The 21,548-nt window shown below is 42.7% G+C and overlaps 1 protein-coding gene across 24 annotated transcripts; it reads right to left on the bottom strand.

Moving 5' to 3' along the window:
• Positions 1-22: 22 nt before the first annotated feature.
• On the bottom strand, positions 23-21,278 carry PCBP2 (poly(rC) binding protein 2). Of its 24 annotated transcripts, none has more exons than XM_033116039.1 (15): positions 21,009-21,136; positions 18,601-18,743; positions 17,997-18,020; positions 17,873-17,905; positions 17,367-17,483; positions 15,817-15,948; positions 14,620-14,748; positions 13,511-13,597; positions 11,575-11,667; positions 10,504-10,545; positions 9,186-9,258; positions 8,634-8,672; positions 7,630-7,685; positions 6,594-6,763; positions 23-474 (listed from the first exon to the last, which is right to left on the bottom strand). In XM_033116039.1, the coding sequence occupies exons 2-15, from the start codon at positions 18,667-18,669 to the stop codon at positions 438-440; spliced, it is 1,101 nt and encodes a 366-aa protein (XP_032971930.1). In that variant the 5' UTR covers positions 18,670-18,743; positions 21,009-21,136; the 3' UTR covers positions 23-437. The 24 variants fall into 24 exon arrangements, with proteins under 24 accessions (XP_032971930.1, XP_032971931.1, XP_032971932.1 ...); XM_033116040.1 differs by having other exon boundaries at positions 7,630-7,682; XM_033116041.1 differs by having other exon boundaries at positions 13,511-13,585.
• Positions 21,279-21,548: the final 270 nt, after the last annotated feature.

Raw genomic sequence — 21,548 nt, 5'->3', positions numbered from 1 at the left:
ATAAAACCCACATGAATCACTGTGGCATCCAGTTTCTATTCACAAAGAAAAAGCTCCAGTCCATCTTTTAATTTTTTTGAAAAATTCCTGACATTACAGAACTAAACTGAAATGTATTAATATTCCACTCTTACATTTCCATGACAAACAGAAAAAAAAAAATTCATGAGCCAAAAAAACAAAAACAAAACAAAACAAAAAAAAAACAGGGAGAAGCTTATAAAACTAAATATGGATCTCAGCATTAACAGCTGAACAAAGAAAGGAATTAAAACGCTTTAATTAAAAAATCACGAGTGGATGATAAAGTGTGTGTAGAAACTGAAAATTTACAAACTATTTAAAACCTGGAATCGCTGACTGTTCAGAAACTACACAGATGGATCATGGGTGGTGGTGAACAGCAGAAAGGGATTATGGATGAAATCTGCATTGTTCTAGCTGCTCCCCATGCCACCCGTCTCCGAAGAAAGCCTGTAACACAAAACAAGAACTCCAAGTTAGTTTTCCGAGTGCCCAGCTGAACCTCACCTCCGAAACTTTCAACCTGGATAGTGAACCTTAAGAAGAGTATACAATCAGTGTTTCCATATCAAGAGTGACATTAGATTAACCAGTACCATGAGCCTGTAACCCCTGCAATCCAAGCTTCCTGAGGGCAAATTACGTCAGAACGAAAGAAAACTGAAGACACCTTGGTTACCAATTGTGGGCATCCCTCAAACTATGCTCTTTGGAATCTTTGTGGGAGATGTTAAACACTTCATGAAAATATACCACTTACTTAAGTCTCCTGTTAGTCACAATACACAAAAGCATCGTTCCTTTACTGCTGAGCTTATTTTTGCTCCTAAGATACTAACTGAATAGTTTAGGAAACATTTATCTAAAAATAGCCTCATAAGGGTAATATTGATAGCTCAAAAAACAAAAAAAACCCCTTTATTCTAGAACAGTCCTGGGTTCCTCTATCAATGTGAAGGCTATTACTATTAAGAGATAATGTAGTTTTAAGTGCTAAGGGATATCAAAGAGGGAGCAGCAAGTACAGTAAGTAGAGGTCAAGAATTACACTAAACCTTATAGTCTGTAGACCTAATTTTCAGGACTTAAAATTCTCCGTCTAAACATACCTGGCTACAATGCCTTTGTTTCAAATAGAGCATTTCAAGCCATGGAATCCAATTCTGGACTTTTTAGGAAGGGTAGTAGGCATTTGGCTTGCTTCGCTGATACTAGGTAGCCAGCAGGACTTAGCTTCCATTTTGAATAGAACTAAACGTTACAAGTTTCAGTTCATAAATTTATTTCTTAAAGATTTTATATTGACTAGCATAACCTATTGTGGTAACTAGTTAAGGGAGCATGAATGACCCCCCCCCCCATATGTATCTCTTCGACAACAATGAAAGCCAAAAGCTGGTCAGGAGGGGGAAGAAAAACAAGGGCCAGGAAATAAATTAGTCCCTTCAGTTACAAACTAATTTTCAGTCAGAAACGGTGTTTTTACCGTGGCATAAAGGGGAATATTTTATTCTTAAAGAGGGTAATTCCTGCCAACCCCAAAATGGGACAATTTGGGGTAATATAAAACAACAGCCCGAGTTTGGTGGAAACGGAAGGTTCAAGAAGGGAACTGCTAGAAAGGTTAGATCGACGACCTCAAAAAATTAAGTTCATGCAAGACGGTGCACCAAAAAGAGCTCAGAAATAACTGCCCAGAATTTATACACAGCCTGAGCAGGAATTGGAAGGGGGGTATGGATGTGGAGAGGACAAGAGGAAAAACTTAACCAGAAATATGTTAAGGACTCTTGGATAGGACCACAACGGGGGCTGTTAACCTTTGAAAAAAATTAACACCAAGTATCTTAGGAGGCGGTGGTGGTAAGTCAGCCCCTTAAACATCTGGATTCTTCCCAGCAATCCTTTTAAGGAGAACTCATTAGGTAAACAGACCTTCTAATCAAGAATTAGATCAAATAAACCCAGGTCTGTTGGGGGGAGATGATATCAGCAAGAGTAAGTCCCAACTACAAAAAGAGCTTGCCTTACTAAGGGAGAGCTGGGCCTCATGATGAAGGGGCAACTAACAAGAAAAAGCCTATGTGGACAATGAACTCAAGTTTGCTCCTCTTAGTCCCTAATGCAGTTTTGGGACATGTTAACACTAATTCATTGGCCAAATCTGGGGCAGAGGGGCCACAACACTGTGAGATAACTACTCATGAGCAAGTTTTGGGTTTTTTTTTTTTTTTTGGTTTCTAACACTATAAACCAAAGGGTATGTGGGACAGGTCAAGAGGACAAAAAAACTCGGCTGGTTCTCGAATGCTCTAGGAAGAGCGTTAATACTATCATTACCCTGGCAATAGAATATGCAGTCACACTGAATGGAAGACCACAGAGGCCTTTTGCCATTATACCTACAGCATTTCTACTATTTTATGGAGAACTATGGTCTTGAGATAAGAAAAATATGAAAAAATAAGTCTTCAGGGAGATTACACTTGAGTAAAAGTAAAGCACAAGTTGTTAGTCCTCACTAGTAACCCATATGATCTTTTCCTTAGGGCCTCTATTTTTTTAATCTGATAAATGAGTGGATCGTTTGTGAAGGTTCCTCCCAAATCCAATTCTCTACTCATGATAGAGGGTTGGTGGGGAGACAGATGGGTAACAAGGGAATAGAAGGAAAGGTAAAGGGACTTGGTCCTAGTAAACCAGGGTTGGTTTAAGATGACTGGACAGAATCCAATCAAATTTTTAGGCAATGTCACAGGTTGGTTGTTCAAGATTCACCCAATGTCATTGGAAGAGGGGTAATGCTAGTTCAGAGGAATACAAACTGGCAAATGTTGAGACTTTTCCCAACTTGCCTCCCATGCTGGGTAAAGAAGTAACTTCTTTGTATGTGTGCCCTGTCAAAGACCCTTAGAGTAACCAGTCAGCAGGTAACAAGCCTGGGATAGACACCCGTTACCTGTTGCTGTCGGCAAGCTAAGAGATCTAAGAAGTCAGAGAACACTGCTCTTCACTAAAGAAGCTTCTTGCCAATTATGGAAGAGCCTCAGGATTTACTCTGCCACAGGCCCATCTCCCTTTGTGGGGAATAACAAAGGACTACAAAATTAACCAGGGATACAAAAAGGCCCGGTCTCATAGACTCACTAGTCCAGAAGCCACAGGTCACAATCCCACCCATTCACCCTTCACAGCACATGGTCCACTAAGGTTCTTACTGTGGCAACTTTATTACAGCTAGAAACACAAATCTGGCCAAGAAGGCCCACTGATAACTTAAGCATTAAATAAATTAAAAAAAAAAAAAAAGGTTAACGGAGAAGCTTTTATTCATCAACATAGAACCTAACACATTGTTATAATGCAAGGCAGAATAAAGCTACAAAATAGTAACAATAAGAAGAGCAAGAACTGTGGCTCTAGATAAAGTATTCAACAGGTCAGACTTGGAAACAGGCACTCGGCTGATTATGGCCTAAACCTAAACACGGGTTACCATTGCCCCCACCCCCACCCTGTTATCCCCCCCAATAGTAAAAAGGAAATGTCACAAGCTCACAATTGTTTGGTTCTCACCAATGTTAACAAAGGAAAACAAAAGGAACCAAGAATTACTTGAGGGGGTGCCTCAAGCTATGCCATCAGTAGGGGGAGAATCTCTGTTTCTCGCCTTTCAGTTTGTTAGTTCCACACGGCACGGCAGAGGTGCTGGTGGCGGTGGTGGCTGAAGCCCCGGTACCCTTAGCAGCAGACACAACATTTAGAGCCAGGAGAGGGATGGGTTTCATGCCAAGCAGACTGGAGACACAAGGGGCGGTCGGAAGAGGGTTGGGGAGGCTGGAGGGTGCGTCGGAGGCCCCCGCTGTGACGAGCGAGGGGGTGGTGGTGGAGGAGGAAGAAGAAGAAGAAGGGGTGGAGGGTTGAGAGAGGTTGATGCTGAGGTGATCGGGGGTCGTGACCGAGGCTGCCTGGGAGGAGGGTTTAGCGTTTTCTAAACTGTAACAGAGGAAAAAAGGAACAAAAAAAAAAGGGTGGGTGGAAGGGAAGACCACAAAAGGGACAAAGTACAGGACAAAAACCGCTTCAGTTATCAGTAAGTGCCTCTGGTTGCCAATTAGGAAGACCTCATACCAACTTGTGCCAAGCTGTCTCTCTTTCAGTCTGTAACCCACCCTCTAAAAATGTGTCTTTTGCCAAATTCCACTCCACAGTGCTATTTAAAACTGCTACAGTGAAGAAAAAGCTGACAGAGAAAAGAAATCACATAGCGCACGCTTCCATGTATCTGACACACTGATCCAACCCAGAGGTCAGAAAGGAATGGTTTCAAGTAGAAAATGAAAGCACTCATCAATCCCCAAACAAGGAACAAATGTTTCAACCACCTATCACTTGTTTAGCTTTGGGATGTTAACCCACAGAACTATTTAAATTGGTTTTTCTTTTCTGTAATTAATATGAAAGTTTGCTTCCATCTCCACAGTAAACTAACCAACACATTAGGCTGGACAGGGGAAAGAGACCAAAGTAGGTCAACTGGCTAATTTCAAACTTCAAAGAATGTAGCATTTTCAAAGAAAAATGCTGAGAACAGAAGTGTAGATAAGAACTAGAGAAGCTCCATTTCTGATGAGGTTGTGGTGAGGGAAAAATGGCTCTTTGTTTTCTGACTGATTGTAATATAGGCCTTACAGACCTGGAAGAGAGAAACTCACGCACTGCCAAAACAATTCATGTTCAAAAAGCAAACTACTGCTTTTACTCCTAAAATAAACTCCAACTAACAGTGATAATGACCTGCAGCTCCCCAATAGGCAAGGAGGCTCCTCTTAGACTCCATTTTATTTTCCTAAGTCCAGGACAGTTGCAATCCATAAAGGAGAGGTTAAAGAAAAAACTCAAGATTGCCAGAATCAGAGCAGAAATGCTCAGAATCCATTACTGAAATCAGAGAAATCTTTCTTGCCTAGTATTAATAATAACACCAGTTTGTTTTTTGCATTCCAACTGGGCCAAAATGAGAAAGTGAAGAGTAAGCTTTGTGCAACGTGCAGAGCATTGCTTTGGTGTTAAAATGAAGCTTCAAGAAGTTTTGACCCAAATCCATAGCTTGGACAGACAGTTTCATTAAATAGGATGATCCTGGAAAGAGTGACTAAACCAGGAAACTAACGTGGAGAAGATGTTTCCTTACAATAGAGCCATTGGCCTAGTACAGGGGTCAGGCAAGAATACGTTTAAACATTACCTGACAATATTCAGGGCAAGCCTACCCAAGAAGAACACCATTTCCAGCTTTCAAGAACATGATTCCTATCACGTAACAATCCCCTCCACCCTCACCAAGTAGAAACAAGAGGACAAAACCTTTGTAAACAGCCTCTGTGAAACACTACTATTTCACTCTGAACATTAGGAATTCGATGTGTGTGGCAGATAAAAAAGCAGACTCAAACATTGAAAAAGGCTTTTCCACACTAAGATTAGTAAATACCTAAGACATAAAAAGACTTAAGGCAAAAAGCCAGAACCACTACTGGGGAATTGATAAATCCTTAACCAGGGGATATAAAGACCACGAAATAAATACCTGGTCAGTCAGTGTAAGCATGACAACAATACAGACTTCATACTTATGAATTTCTTTCCCTTGTACCAGAATTCAGGAACTCAAAACTTTTATGCACAACGAAGACCAAATAATTATGATAGAGGAAATAACTAAAGTTTACACAAATGGGATAGCTAAGCAAGCCCCTTGGGATGTGGGCTAACACTGGTTTAAAATGTTAGTAAGCAATAAAGAATGTGACTTAAGTACACGTGCTGATAAAGCAAGAACTGTAAAATGCCACGTAGGATGCTCACTGGACTGTGAATAGTCCTGCTACAATTGTGTGTGTAGTAGTATTAGATGGCTTTGGATAAGGAAAATAAAAGTTAGAAAGGAAGTCATTAAGGGATGAGATCGTGGGGAAAAAAGCGAAAACCCACCAGGGATTTCTGAAATATTCTAATACCTGTGCCTCCCCTTTCCCACAAGCTCTGAACAATGGAACACATTTGCAATTTGAGAAAAATGGATGTTTTCAGAATAAATGCTAATGGCTGCCTCCGAGAAACTGCCTTGCTGTCACATTATTTCATTATCCTTATTTCAATTAAGGATGCTTTGGAGTCTAAACCCAACCGGTGAAAGAAATACTCGTCTACAAGACATGTATAGCAAGAGACCCACATTTGTTTCTAAGTCAATATGGGTGCTCCAACCAGAGCACGTCCTACCACTGAAGACATGCTCCAACCTTTCTACTCCCCAAACCATCAAGAGTCAAATTCAAGCATTCTATTCCCCCTGCCCAACCCCATGCAAACTTACTACAATCTGGTTACTTTTTTGCTACACTAAGGATGGATGAAAATAGGGCTAGATTTATACTCTTTTTTTCTGCCATCTCCACTTAGCTCCCTCCCATTCCCCCAATAACCCCACATTTAATACACTGTAGCTTTCCCCAACACATACATTACTTGTGTTGGCATCTGGAGAACGGAAAGGTGCCCCTTACCTGACATTGATTAGGTACTGAGCCAGGCTGATGCTGGCAGCAGATCCAGTGATGGTAACCTGCCTGTCAGTAGAGCCTTCCACTGGGTTCGCAATTTTGATCTGCGCCCCAGACATCTGACGGATCTCATTGATTTTGGCGCCCTGACGCCCGATTATGCAGCCAATCAACTTGAGGGAGAAAAATAACAAGGCAAACCGAATTCAGAAGCTTTCATGGCTAGGTTCAAGAATTCCATTCCACCCCACCCTATAGCCTGGGTCCACGAACCAGGCAACGGAAACTATGACCTGCAGCCTACACACACTACTCAAATACTCCTGACTAAACACTTAAGTTACGGATTGCTGTCCACTCTTGCTGCAGGCTTCTGTCTGACCAGTGCAGGTCAGAGCCAACTGAGCTGACCGACTCTAAGAGCACTGTCTCATTTCCTCAGAGCACTAAAACCAAAGAGGAAACGAAGCCGAGCCAAGAAAATAATAAAGGTACCTTTGGTTTTTACCGGCAACAAAGACACCTAAACTCATCCTATCATGATTACCACTTTACTACACAGATAAGAATTCTGGCTAAATTCTAATGCCCTTGCCTTGAGAAAAAAGGAAAAAAATCAGTTATATATATGCACTGTCTAATACTGTAGACATTAATAAGATGTGGTTATTGAACACATGAAGTGTGGCTAGTGAGACTGAGCAATTGAATTGATTTGATTATTCTCAATTTAAACAGCCACCTGTGGTTAGTGACTAACTGCCATGCTGATCATTGCTTTAAGGATAAGCTTCAGATTCTACAAAAAAACAAAAGCAAATGGGAATTTCTAATTTGAGAAAAAAAGATTCTTTCTGCCTCATGATACCTCAACAATTGTTCTATCAATTTTCTCCATTGATTTTTAGTCAGGGTTCTATATACTTACAAAAATTGCAATTTGGTATCTAACCGCATTTTCTTTCCCTAGGCCTTAAAAGTGGCACGACACTGCTATGACTTCTGTTCTCTAAAACCCACGCAACCCGACTATACTTACATCATTTGGAATGGTGAGTTCATGAGAAGTAGTCTGAGCAGATGCATCCAAACCTGCTAAAAGACAGAAGAGAGCAAGAAAGTTCAATGCACAGCATAGAAACCCCCACTGATTTGCACATTAATTAACCTAACAGAAGGAAACAAACTGGAAACCCAGCATTGGCTGTTGGGATTCATCACTAACTTGGAAGCCTCCAAGGAGGAAAGAGGGGTTGAGGGGTGCAGAAATAATGCTGGAAAGGTTCCTCTGTACACTCAGAAGAGCTGATTTCATGCCATTTCCTGCAAAGCCCAGCCTATTAGGGTGTAAGGGGATAGAAGCAAGGGGGAAGGGAGTGTGGTATCCTCAAACAGGACCAAAGTCTAACCAAGTCCTTCGGCACTTCTCCCCCTTTCTGCTTAGGATTTCCTGCTGTTGTGTTCCAATTTTATGTCACCTGATGCTTACTCGCACCAGTGCCAATATCATGCCTGTTGGCCTGTTATTGGGCACCGTGGACTTTTGGCACACATGCAGAGTTGCTTTAAATATACCTGTATCAGATTAATAGCACTCCCCACCCCCAACTATCCTAACCTATACTTGAAGGTCAGAGAATGAAATGGCAGGTGAGGGAAGTTCATTTCTCCAGATTTATTCTGTCTTTTGCTCAATTACTCATTAATTTGTCCTGTTTTTTATCATTTTCCAAAGAAAAAGAAAAAAAATCCGATCAGCAAACACCCATACCCATCTATAATGACAACTGGACTGGACCAAGCCAGCTGGCTAACTCTTAAGGCTAGTTCTGCTCAGCTGTGGCTGCTGAACTCCACACTTTTAGAAGGGGGCTGGCCAGATCCATCAAGCGACCCTCAGGGGCACCAGGCCCACCCTTCTGCTCTCTCAGCTTCTTTCTGCCATGTGCATGTTGCTGGTATGTCATGGGCAGTGAAACAAGACTCCCACCAGTTTATTAATATAACAGTAGAATACTACAGATTTTTTTTTTTAATCATTACCCCAATAGCCTTTCACCTCTGGAGAGCTGGATTCAATGCCTGTTAAGATACAAGTGAAAATGAGTTTGGTGGTCTCATCCTAACCCTATCGGACAAGTTATTCCTTATACAGAAAAAAAAAAAGCCCAAAACAAAACAAAAACAAAAAAACAAAAACAAAAAACACTACACAATTTGGCACAAATGGATTGTCTCTACCCAGGTCTGTGAATAGCTGGTGGAGAGAAAGGGGGTGCCAATCAGATCAAAGGGGCAGCAGTTAAGGATGGCTTAGAAGAAATATCAGCCTACCCTTTGCCTGACAAGCATCCCCAGACCTCACCCCAAACCTTCCAGGGCCTTTTTTTTTTTTTTTTTTAGAATAACTCACCCCAAATGAAAACCAAGTTAAACACATTACCTCCTTTGATTTAGCCACAGAAGATAGGCAAGTTTAAATCAGCAGGATGCTGGGTAACGAAGTTTGTTTTAAACAGATGTCAAACCGAGACCTTGGGGCTGGCCTCTCTCTGGCACTACACCTTACAGAAATAAACACTGAGGTGTCCATACCACTGAATCCGGTGTTGCCATGCGTCATGGGAAAATGAGACTGTTGCATTGCCAACTGGTGCAGCTTGGTCAACTGCAGGGAGGAAACAGGAGAGGTTGGCATTAGAAGAGTAACAGAGCCAGGGCTCAAGCACATTCAAATTTGAAAATGCAGAGCTCCTGATCCCTAAAGTTGACTACTACTCAAACTACAACAGAGCATAAGGATGGGGTTTATATATCAAAATCCTGGGGATGGGCAGAATATGAAGGGTTAGAACAGGAACCAGTACAAGAGAATGAATGCATTTTGGGTGTGTGGAAAAAAAAGCAGCAGCACCTGCCCGACAACCATCCCCTTGTGGGCTATTTAATGAAGGTGTTTGCAGCCATTGCAACAGTTGCCCCAGGGACAAGCACAGACAGGCTAGGTAAACAAACTGTGCAGTGGTGCTAGGGAAAAAAAAAACCATGCAGGGTTCTGTCAGTACTGGGAGGAGGGAAGGAGATGAGGGGGCAGGGAGACTTCGAGGAGGAGAGAGATTAAGATGAAACCAAACAGGGTTTAGCCCCTCCCCCACCACTAGCTTCCACAGCTATTTTTCTTCATTTCTGTAAATTATTTTGGCTGTTGTAAAACAATTCCTCTTCAAGTATACTTCCCTTCCTGGGGCCTACCACTAACCAAGAGCCAAACTCAACTTCCCCAGTCTAATGCTCAGCACCTGAAAGGATTAGTAAGGATAGAGGAAAAGTACAGAAAGAAATGCCCTTAAAAGTCTGAAAAGCAGCACTTTTTAAATGAGTTTTTAGTGGCAAGGAAGGTTTTATTGAATTGAATTCCCAAATATTCAGCTTCCTATCCCTCCCTGTATAAATAAGCCCCTTTCCCACCCCTCCAGATGCTTTTTAAATTGTCACCTCAAATTGAGGAATAGTATACCCAAGGGCAAACCCACCTCCCACTCCCCCAATGAAAGGATTCCATGCAGAGATGCACAGTCCACTGTCAACTTAAACTGTGCAAGATAACAAACGACAGAATACCATGAAACACTTTTCTTTTAGAGTAATCTGGAACATGGGGGAAAAACAGAACCTAATAATCTGCCCAATAATAATTTCCAGGGATTAAATATCAAAAGGCAAATAAAGTGTTTCTATGCCCTGGTTGAAGATATATTTAAGGGCTGAAATATGGGATTCACCTTGTCAGGAAAACAATTTAATATTGCAAATGTTTAAGACCCAACTCACTTCTGCCTAAATGGAAGAAAAGAGAGACAATTTTGGATGGGAGAGGGAGCTTTTCAAAACAAGAAGCGAAAACAAAACTTACATCTGGCTGTGGAATGGCATACTGTCCTTGAATGGTATAGGCCTACAAAAGGAGGAAAACAGTTCCTATTAAAAACCAATCACGGACAGCCACCCAGTGGGGGAAAAAGACAGATTTCAACTAGCCAGGAAGCCAGAGTTGAACTAAAGAATGGTGAGGCCAGGGATTAAATGGTATCTCACAGATACAGTCAGACCCAAGTTGGCCGCCTTTGAACCTTAAATATGGGGAAGCCTATTAAAGGGAGCCACGTTCCCTGCAATCAGAGCAAAATACACATCGGTTTCTTAATAAAAATGTGGGAAGGGGGATTAAGCAACGCTTCGATTGACCAAGCCCCCTTTTTACTCCCTGTGTACAAGATAGCCTAGGAGGAAAACGGTCTCTTCCCTCAACCACCCCAACCCTTTTACTAATCGCGGTGATGTGAGTGATTTGTATTTGCACAAACCTACATGGCACATTTCAAAACACTTCCCTTTCCCTGTCTCATTTTTCTCTACATCTGCCTAAAGACTTGAAGTGCACTGGAAGCTGGCTGAGTCCCTAATACTAGGGAGCTGACCACAGGAACGCACTCTAAATCCTGCCTTCTCCCACCTCCCCTCCATAAAAGGCACTTGCAGCTCCCACTACGCCCTCCTCCCCCCACACCATAACCTCCCGAAATGGGAGTCGGGTCTTCAGGGCAATGGGGTGGGGGACGAGGAGGAGCAGGAAGGGCAGGGTAGGAAGGAGTGGCTGGTTAAAAGGATGTGAGGCTGCTCACATCAGTGGCCAGTACCCCCAAAAGTGCACCCAGGTAGGGGTGGGAAGGTGAAAATGGGGGAGGAGTGGGAGACGGGGAAGAGGGGTTGAACAAAAAGAAAAAAAAAAAGAGAGTTGGTGTTACCATCTGGTGGGCTACGCGGCCTGTGTGAAATGAGGTGTGGGGGGGTCAGTCCAGGTCCCCGTGGACAGGTGGTGTCCACAGCACAAAAATCACCAGCGCCACTGGCCCCCCGCGTGTTGGCAGTCTCGGCTGAGGCGGAAGGATTGAGTGAGCCTTGGAGACTGAACATCCCCTCTCACCTCTAGAGGTGGTCCCTCCAGGTCAGGGTTGAGGCACATGGACGGGGTGGTGTGGGGAAAGCTCGCACTGTCGCTGCCTGTGCTGTACCTGTCCTGTGGATAAATAGAGGATTTCAGTCTCCAGGGCTGTCAATCCGGCACCTTGTCACCAGCATGAAATTCACACAAAAAAAGTTGTTTAATTTTTTCTTTTCCTTTAAAAAGTAGCTCACAACACAATTTGAAACGAGCTGCAATCAGTCAATTAAAAAAAAAAGTTACCTAGTGGCAGATTTTACACTGCACAATTGGGCTATTTTCAATAAGAATAAAGGGGTAGGGCAATAGAGCTGATGCCAGCTCCTGGTCAGTTGTGGAATTAAGATGAACCCCTATGGAGCCCACTTTGTCACAAAGGACACAGGTCAATCTGTGGACATAGTATGAACTGGACCATTTAAAAAGGCTCACGGGAATAATCCATGACAGGGCCATTCATGGGAAAAAGCTGTAAGCTTTTAGAGGGTGGTCAACTGAATAAAGGGGAGGGAGGAAGGAAAGGGAAGCAAAGAGGTAAGAAGGGGGTGGTGGGTAGGGGAGGGAAGGAAAGGGAAATGAAGGAAGAACTGTAAATAGAAAAGGATTGCTGCTGCGTAGCATGGGACTCTATAATCCCAAAGGGGAGTGGAAGGATCCACAAGAGCGAGAACCTGGAATCCCTGGGGAGGAGGGAAAACTCCTAAAGCTAAGCCTTGCTACACTGACTCTGGGCCTTTGCTTACCCTGCCCCTATCCAGACTGAAAGCTCTTTGACCAAACCAGTTTGTACAAGGCTAGTGTTAAAAGCAAGGCACTAAACTAACTGTCCCAAGGTAACACTGTGACATGATTAACTCCTTGTGAAAGCTCTCAGAACTATATGACAAACTAAGTTCCCAAAAACTTGTTCAGTTTTATGCCAACTCAACAGAATGTGAATGAAATAGACTTCCAGTTTATGCCTTCCCAGTTTAAATACAAGATGGGAATAAAAACAGGCCAGCCCCACATGGCAAAAGGAATTTTGAGCAACGAATTTGTTTAGGCAGCTACCAAATTGAAGGTCACTACTCCAACCTGAACACCAGTATTTTAAAAACTGACTACCTAATCCCCAAGTACTAACCAACAAAACGTAACACTACCATGGTGCTGGGTCAATGCTCATCATAAAAATCTAACTTCATAATAAACCACGTGCCAAGGATAAGAGTTTAGGTGGGTGAAGGAGGAGCAGAGGCCACGGGGTGCTTTGGTGTTCTTACTCTAACACCCAAGGTCAGAAGCACCACATCCCAACATGCTCTCCCCCTTCCATTCTTGCACACTGAACCCTTACCCCAGCTGATTTGTTATGCCATGTGGGTTCAAACCAGTGTTTATGAGGTTAAGAGCCTGGGGGACATCACACTGGAGTTTGGGAGTGAAGGGGTAGGAGTAGGGGAGGTGAGGTGGGGGGAAGGGGAAGTTTGTAGGACACTCAATTTCTGGACCCCCAATTTTGAGACCACCATCCAGAATATCCTTCAGAGGTCCAACTTTTTGCTACCTTTATTCAGACCTCTAAAGACTATCTATCCCCCACAAAAAAAGCATGGATGGGGTAGGGGTAGGGAGAGTAGTGACACCAAGGCAATTTAACCCTTTCTTCTAATCCAACCCAACTTAAATTACCAAATAAATTACCTCTTCGAGTGCCTACAAAACTCCCATTGCCTGCTAAAATTAAATAAGGGCTTGGCATTCATAGTTTTCTCCAGTATAAAAAAATAAATGAAACTAAAAGCAGGTCAAATTATGGCCAGAGTACAGGTTTCAGCAAGCATGCAGAGTGGCCTGATGTGCTGCTGACAAAGTCGACATTTCAAATATAATCAATCCTCCTTCATTTCCAGCCCAGCAATAAGAATTTTCTTACCTGACCACCTGCAAAGATGACCGGAGAACTGGACGGCTTGGGCCGGTACGGGATGGTCACGCCCTTCGGAGGGGACTGGGAGAGAGTCAGAGGGGAAAAAAACAAAAAGAGATAAGGTTTCAAAGCTGCTTCAGCTGTGTGGCTTAAGCTCACACAGGTCAGTTAAAAACTATTATTTCCATCCCCTCACCTACCAATGTCTCTGGCTAAATCTAATCTGAAATCATCTGCAGTTATTTGCCTTTAAATCAGTAAAATAGTCCGTGGACTACACAGCTCACAACAATTCTCATCAAAGCAGATTCCTCTGTAATAATTTAAGTATCATTTCCACGTTTTCAAATAAATCTAACAAACACGAAAAACCTCTAGTACATATGTACATTTTAGTTGGTTATTTTTAGGATCTTACATTTTGGCCTGAATAAGATATTAATCCAAACCAAGAAATAAAGTACCCAAATGTTACATCTAGGAAAATGCAGACACTGTCTATAAATAGTTCAAAGGCTCAATCAATATTTTCCTAAACTTTACTTGGAAATTCTACTTTCCTTTGCCACCAATATGCGACCAACTCCGTATGACAATTCTAAAAAAAATGTAATTTCCTTTTGCTATTCTTGTTTTAATTAAACAGCATATACCAGGACCTCAGAAGGCATTCATAAACACCATTATGGATCCATTTTTTCCCTATATAACTACCATTTTGAATATGATCCTGCCTCAAAACACAGAAATTTAAAGAATGTGTCAAAGTTGAATATAGCCAAAATATTATAATCCAAAAGGCAATTTAACTTCTCAGGAACCCAGATACATACATCTTGTGTCCATGCAGTCCAAGTAGAGAATCTTCCCCTACCAACTCCACTAGAACTGCTATAGCCCAAAAGATCACCGCTGCTTACCAGTTTCTATTTTTGCACAAACTCTAAGACAAGTCAAAGCTGGGGGAAGGAAAATATGAACTCAGGAAACCTCTTCCCCACCCCCATTGGAGGCTTCTAACAGGGCCACCTAATTCCAGTCCTACTAAATATAGATCAGTCTGTCTCCCCTAGACTCCCCCTCCCCCCATTCTCAGCATGAGCCTGAGGGCTTACCTCCAACATGACCACGCAGATCTGTTTCACACACTCAATGATGGATTGCGGAATGCCAGCAATAGTGATGGCCCGCTCAGTTGAGTTGGGGAGCATATCCCCTGCCACCTGGACCTGAGCCCCTGTACTCTTTGGGGTAAAAAGAAATTTAAAAATCAGAGAAAAACAGCTCATACTTACTCTTCCCATTCCTCCCAGCAGCAACTTTAGAGTCTACAGCTCAATAGACACTTACCCCACAGCCTACCTTACCCTTTTTATCCTGCTTTCCTTTATTCCAGATAGGACTGTTTAATCAGTTATAAATTAGCCTTAGAAAGCCAAGAATAAGCCTGAATAACAGCCTAAATTTATTCTGCTCTCAAGAAAAGGGTACTTCTAGATAGTTTGCACTCAACTACTGTTTGCTTTATGAGCCATCAAACAAAATCCCCACAAATATCACCCATCTTTCATTCTCTTATTCAGCATTTATATTAAGCCCATTCTATGTGCCAGGTACCATCCCAGGTACTTGGAATACATCGATGAACAAAACCAAAATCCCTGCTCTCATGGCATGTACAATAAATCTCCAACTCATTTTCCTGTAGGAGTCATTCAAATTTCATTCCAACATCCAATTCAGGAACTCCCAGATTGTCAAAAGCTTCCATATTCAATGCAACTTCCACAATTTGAATGAGGGCAGGATTACAACTACATCCCAATATACCTCCCCATTTCCCCCTTGCTATTTAGGAATTTGGCCAAGGGAAATATTTGCTACTTTATATATCAAATTGCGATCTCTTTAGACGTGAAAAATTATGTAGCCTCATGGAAAAGTTGTCCAATTAATAAAAAAAAAAATAATGAAATAGGTCATATACAATTCTGGTTAACTTTCTCAGTCTGATTTATTGTTGTTAAAATTTATGAATTGTAAAGGAAAAAATATATATCAATTCTGCAATACTTTCTATCAATACAAACTGTAACCTTCTAGGACTGTTACTTTAATAAAAATCTTCACCTCAACAAATACTAACTTTTCATAGCTATACCAAGAGCTAATAGAGGAAGGCACATTTATTAGGTTGGTGCAAAAGTAACTGCAGTTTTTACAATTATTTTTAACCTTTTAAACAGCAACTACTTTTGCACCAACCTAATAGAACAATTAACATTTCAAAAAGGATCACAAAAGTTACTAACCTCTCTTATTTCCTTGATCTTGCAACCACCTTTCCCAATGAGAGAGCCACACTGACTAGCAGGGACCACCAGCCTTAGAGTGACTGGGGGTCTACTGGCAGCTGTGCTATTGGTCATAGAGCTGCTGATGTCCTACAAAAAGAAATTCGTCACACCACCAGAACGCACAGTTTTAAGCAAATCCCTGGGAACCAATAACTGCCATAAAAGAACCACTTACCCTTAATAGAGACATACTATTATCACGATCCACCATCAACAAATGCCCCCAAGTGCCCCTCCCACCCCAACTATTTCTGAAAAGATAAAAATGCCTACAAACTTCCTCAAAATTAGTCCTATATATTTTTTTATTCACCCTGGGGGGAATGTTCTTGGTAGAGGGAGAAAAACAATCATTAGTTTGGAAATTAAGAGTTGAATGGGCAAAATAAAACACTGAGGTAAAAATTAAATAAACTGAGAAAGATGAAACAATGCAACCCCAAATTCAAATAACCAATTCTATGCTCTTAGAAAGCTAGAAAGACTACGTATTACACTTCTATATATCACTGTTTTAATTTCTTGGTAGTATTACCATTGTATAGATAACGAAATTGAGGTTGAGTACTTGCCCCAACATTTAAAAAGCTGTAGATTGGAGAATGTAAAACTATATTGGCTGCAAAGCCCATAATCTTTCCCATCAACAATACGCCACATCCAAAAAAGTCATGCTTTCAACCAAAATTTAGCCGTCTAAGATTAATGGTTTAAATGATCACTTCTTAGCCTAATCTCTACAGAGGAGCGAGATATCTGGGAACCATTTACACATAAACCCTAAAGTGAAGGACATGTTTCTCATGTGGCTGAAGTATGAAACATTTCTGAATGTTTTTTAAGCCACAAATTTGGGATAAGCAGGGTCTTGTAGGTCAAAAGGTAACATTTCTGATCTTGGCAAGGATAGATTTCAGGGACCATTTAGTATCCAACCACCGACCAAGCAGCAGCCAGAAGCTATCCTCTGCTGTGGTGTCAATTGCATGATGAGCGATTAGCACCACTGCAGAAGGGAGAGGAGGAGGAAGCCAAGACCTAGGGCAGTGGTTGTTCAGCATCTGAAAACACAGGTGGCCTAGTGAACAGCAAAAACTTCCTTCTGCCAAAAAGCCTAAAATTGATGTTTTGCTTCTGATAACCTTTAAAACATATTCCCTCCTTGTATGTATAGCTCCGAAAGAAAATTATCAGATTGATTTTTTAAAAAATATAACTGCACGCAAATTGAAAATATCTGTATTTATGGGGTATATTAGGGTTCAGCAGGGCCCCTAACAAAAACACATTAATTTAGTTCACTAACTATGAATTGAGGCCATAAAGTTTACCAATGCAATGGTGACATACCTTTCAAAACTGTTGATCAAGAAATAAAAATAAAAGATACTGGTTTTTCACACAAATTTTTTACATTGAGTCCCTGGTATTGTCAAAATACGTTTTAATAGTCAAGTGACTTATTTTGTAACTACAAATATGATGAGGGAGGAGGGAGAACAAACCTCTTCCAGTTTGTCAATGATCATAGCAAAGGCTTTGAAGATGGCATTAGTGGGTCCAGCCAAAGTGATAATTCTCTCAGGACAATTCCCTTCTGAGATGTTGATACGTGCACCACTCTGGATAGGAAACAGAACCAAGAGGTTAAACAGACAAAAGATCTGAGCATATGCAGAATATATAGACCCTGTTAAATAAAGATGGGCCAGGAGCTGCCTCCATATATGATCCTGACACAAGGCAATGTCACAAGGCATCATTTCATGTACTGCTCCATGTTTATGCTCAAACACAAACTATAAGAAGTTGCCTGAAGTCTTGAATGGAGACTTGCTAGGACTACATTTCCCAGCATACTGTTACTACTCAAATAATCAAGCCAGAAAAATAACAGCTTCTATTGAGACCTCTCCCTTTCTAATCCCTCATTAAATAAGAATTTTTGCTTGTTTTAAGTTTCTAACTTCCCAAGGTAACAGTCCCTAAAATCCCCCCCCCCGTAACTCACCTCCTCGCGCATCTTCTTAACTGATTCTCCTTTCTGTAAGAGGAAAAGTCAAGAGTGAGTTCCAACTACTATTTCAACCCAGACTGACTAACTAGTAATTAGAGTTGAAGTGAAACTGTCTTACCTTTCCGATGATACTGCCAACTTCCTGCGATGGAGAAAACTAGTGTCAAATAATAGGAAACTCGAAGTGTTCACTATCATGAAAAGGAATTTTTAACTGTCCAAAGCAATGGAAAACCTAAGATTTATTGGGAAAGGGAGTGGGCAGACTTATTCTTTTCTTTGCTTAAAATGTAAGAGAACCTCTCACAGAATTTTGAAGGAATCCAATCAATGCAGGAGTGATTTAAGTGTTATCTTTGTGTTAAATGTAAATTATTTTTAAAAATATCAAAAATATCATTCCCCCTTAAAGTTTCCCAAAATTGTCTGGGCAGGGGAAATTTACCTATCACAAGCTATAGCAACCACTATGAGAAAAATCTTATCATCCAGGTATGAGACAGTTTTTGGCTCTAGCCTCTAGTAAAGCCTTTCCTGCTCAGTGGAGCTTCCCAGTAAAGTCTGTCCATTTTCCCACTACACTCTCATCTACTCAGCTAGAGAGGAGTGCTAAAGCCAGACACCCCACAGTGCTAATCTGATGAGCTCCAAGATCCATGCCCTCTCTTCCTGGCCCCTCCCCTAGCAGTTACTATGACCCAATTTACCAAGCTGGTGCATACCTTTCCATGCATAAGTAGCCGGATGGTGAGAGTGACGTTTAATCCACCTTCAATCACACCGGTGTCCATGTCGAGCAGTGTTCTGGAGAGCTGGACTTTGAGTGGTCAAGTCTTTGGTCACTGGTGGGGGTGAAAGCCAAAAACTGAAATACAAGCATGACCAAAATCAGAGGGGTAAAACAATAGGAGAAATAAAATGTTATTTTCACCATTATCAATGTTTTTTGACTCTTCCTTAAGTGATAGCCTATTAGTTGGCAGGCTTGTATACATCCAGCACAACTGCATTAACGACAACCATTAACAGCTCAGGTTCTGTTAAAAGAATATGGAAGGTGACAGTCTGCTCTCATTAATGGTCGGGTTTCTGCTGACTCTCAGGATAAGGAAGATTCCTTCAGTTGGCAACAGTTCTAAGGGGAACTGCTGAACGTGCACCAGTTGTCCTTCAGGAGAATTAAGCTTCAACACCATACAGAAACACCTGGAAATCATAAGGACAAACCTCAAACTGACCAACTACACTGAGGGCAAATGACCTCTTGATTCCGTTAGGTAGCAGCTCAGGCTGAAACCTAGAGAGGACACATGTAATTTTCTTACTGGTAACAATTTCTAGGTAAAGAAATTGAGATGTATCTCACATTAAAATTTTATATGTTGATAAGATGACACCAAATAATTTTTAAAAGATTTAAATCAACCTCATTGAAAAAGGCATTATCTGAAATGCCTTCCATGGAGGCTGGGGTTCCATATTCCCCTTTAAGAAATAACTCAATACATTAAGCACAACTTGAGTCCTTTCTCCTACCCCTTCTCCCAACCCAACTTAATAGTCACTCATATTTGAACATTTTCTTTGCTTCTGTGTTATTAATTAACCTTTGTTACCAGTCTTTATTCAAGTCTCTTAAATCTTCTTCCAAAGAAAACAATCAGAATAAAACTGGTACTGCTAAAAACTTATTGTGTAGTTCTTTTAAGCAACAACAGTAATGAGCCTTTCCTAGGAAGGAGGCACTTTCCCCACTTCTGAAACAATTTCAGATTTCTGCTTTAGAACACTGATTATGTGAAGAGAATTTGCTTTTGGATATACCTTTGCCTACAATACCTTTTTAGGACTTAACAGAGGTAGTCTTTTAAAAAGATCTCTCCAAAGTGGTTAAATTTCTTGGCATTTTTAGTTAGCATCCATCCCTTCAAAACTCAACAATGATCTCTCTCTTACAGCTAGTTTTCCCCCTTCACAAAACAAGCCACCGTTTTAACTTTGCTCTAACACAAAGCCTTACCCTAAATATTTAAAGTGTTTTAAGTGGCTGCCAGACCATTCTGTATATGGCAAACTGCTCCCTCACTACCTTAAGAGTGTGATTTTTTAAAACATGAGCTCTGCACCCCAAAGCGTCCCTCTGCCCCATTTTCAAAATAATAAATTGCTGACAAAATCCCAGAATTCAACACTTTTCAATCATGGAAAAACAATAGTGCTTGGGGGAGGGGTGAAGATGGGACAGAGTTAGGTCTGTAAGAATAACTTTTTTTTTAACACGGTGACAAACTGGCAGTTTAATTCCTCATCCCTACTCAAATACCACAATAACTAAAGTTTGAAATGGCAAGAAAACAGAAAACCTATTTGAGGCTATTTCTAACTCAAAATCATTCAAGAGATCCCTGTCCTATTTCTCTCCTGACTTGTCAATGTACCCAATCCCAGGAATCCAGCTGTTAATCCTGCAGTCCATTACCCCTTCTCCTATAAATAGCTCTGAGTCTATATCGGCAGGCATTTTGTAATTTCAAAATTCGTTACCCCGAGAGAACGTTCTGAATAACTCTAACCGGGAGCCCGTCTACCCTTTAACTCCGCAGCTCTCCTCCCCTCGGTCATCCTAGCATTTTCCACTTAAAAAATTCCCCCCCCCCATCCCTCGACTATTAAAGAAAAAATAAACGGTTCGGACGGGGGGGGGCGCTGCGATCCAGGGGGAGGGGCCGGACTAGTAGCGCCTCCTCGAGTGGCTGCGCCAGCGCCTGACCCCCGCGGGGAGCCGCGCTCACCCTCCCGGCCAACAAGCCGGCCATCGCCTCCCCCAACCCCCCTCAACCAACAAATCCACCGCTGCCCCCCCCACACCGCGCGCGCGCCCTCTTTAACTCCTGCGCAGCCGCCACCGGGAAAGGGCGGGGGGAGGGGGGAGGCCTTGCGCGAGGCCTACTAGGCCGCTCTAGAGCCAGGGCCTCGCGTGAATGGCCGTCCAGGCAGAGTGAGGGGGTAGACGCTCACGCGAGACTACGCGAGGCCGGGGCTCGTGACGAGGACCGGAGCCCGCTAAGAAAGATGGCAAGAGTGGAGATAGAGCTATAACCAAGGGCGGAGGGAGAATTTTGAAGCTTACCTGCAGGCGCGAGGCGACTGAGGGGAAAAGGGGAGCGGGCGGGAAGGGGAAGGGCGGGAGGCCGGGGGCGGAACAATAGGGGCGGGCGGGAAGGCGAGGGGGGCCCCGCGGGCGGGCGGAGGAGGAAGGGGGGGTGGAGGAGGAGGAGGAGGAAGGGGGAAAGAGACCCCGGGGCGGGTGGAGGGCGGCGGAGGGCGGGCGGGCGGGCGGAGGGCGGGCGGGCGGGAGAGGGCGCAGGCTGCGGCTGCTCCGGCTGCTGCCTCTGCTGGTCTGGGAGGGGGACGGGGCGGAGCGGCCTGCTTTCAACCCCGCGCACCCTCCGACCCCGGAAGCGCTAAACGCCCCGGGGGCCGGCGAGGCGACTGCGTCGTCCAAACCTTCCTCACGCTAAGCGGACGGCCTCCCAATAGCCTAGAGCGGCCCCACGGACAGCGCCGGCACCAGCGAGACAACAGCTGGTGGCAGATGGCGAAGTCTATGATAGAGCGGCAGCACGGGGGCAGGGAGGAAACTAGTGGCCCCTAGTGGGCTGGTTGGAAA

This window comes from Rhinolophus ferrumequinum, chromosome 10 (assembly GCF_004115265.2).
Source record: "Rhinolophus ferrumequinum isolate MPI-CBG mRhiFer1 chromosome 10, mRhiFer1_v1.p, whole genome shotgun sequence".
Classification (NCBI taxonomy): Eukaryota; Metazoa; Chordata; class Mammalia; order Chiroptera; family Rhinolophidae; genus Rhinolophus; species Rhinolophus ferrumequinum.
This window is presented reverse-complemented; position numbering and strand designations above follow the sequence as displayed.

Coding starts and splice junctions, on each gene's coding strand:
- PCBP2 (XM_033116024.1), bottom strand. CDS start 18,669: ATGGACACCGGTGTGATTGAAGGTGGATTAAACGTCACTCTCACCATC. Junction 15,949..17,366: donor TCATTGACAAACTGGAAGAG/GTTTGTTCTCCC, acceptor TTCTTTTTGTAG/GACATCAGCAGCTCTATGAC. Junction 13,598..14,619: donor TCTGCGTGGTCATGTTGGAG/GTAAGCCCTCAG, acceptor TTTTCCCCTCTG/ACTCTCTCCCAGTCCCCTCC.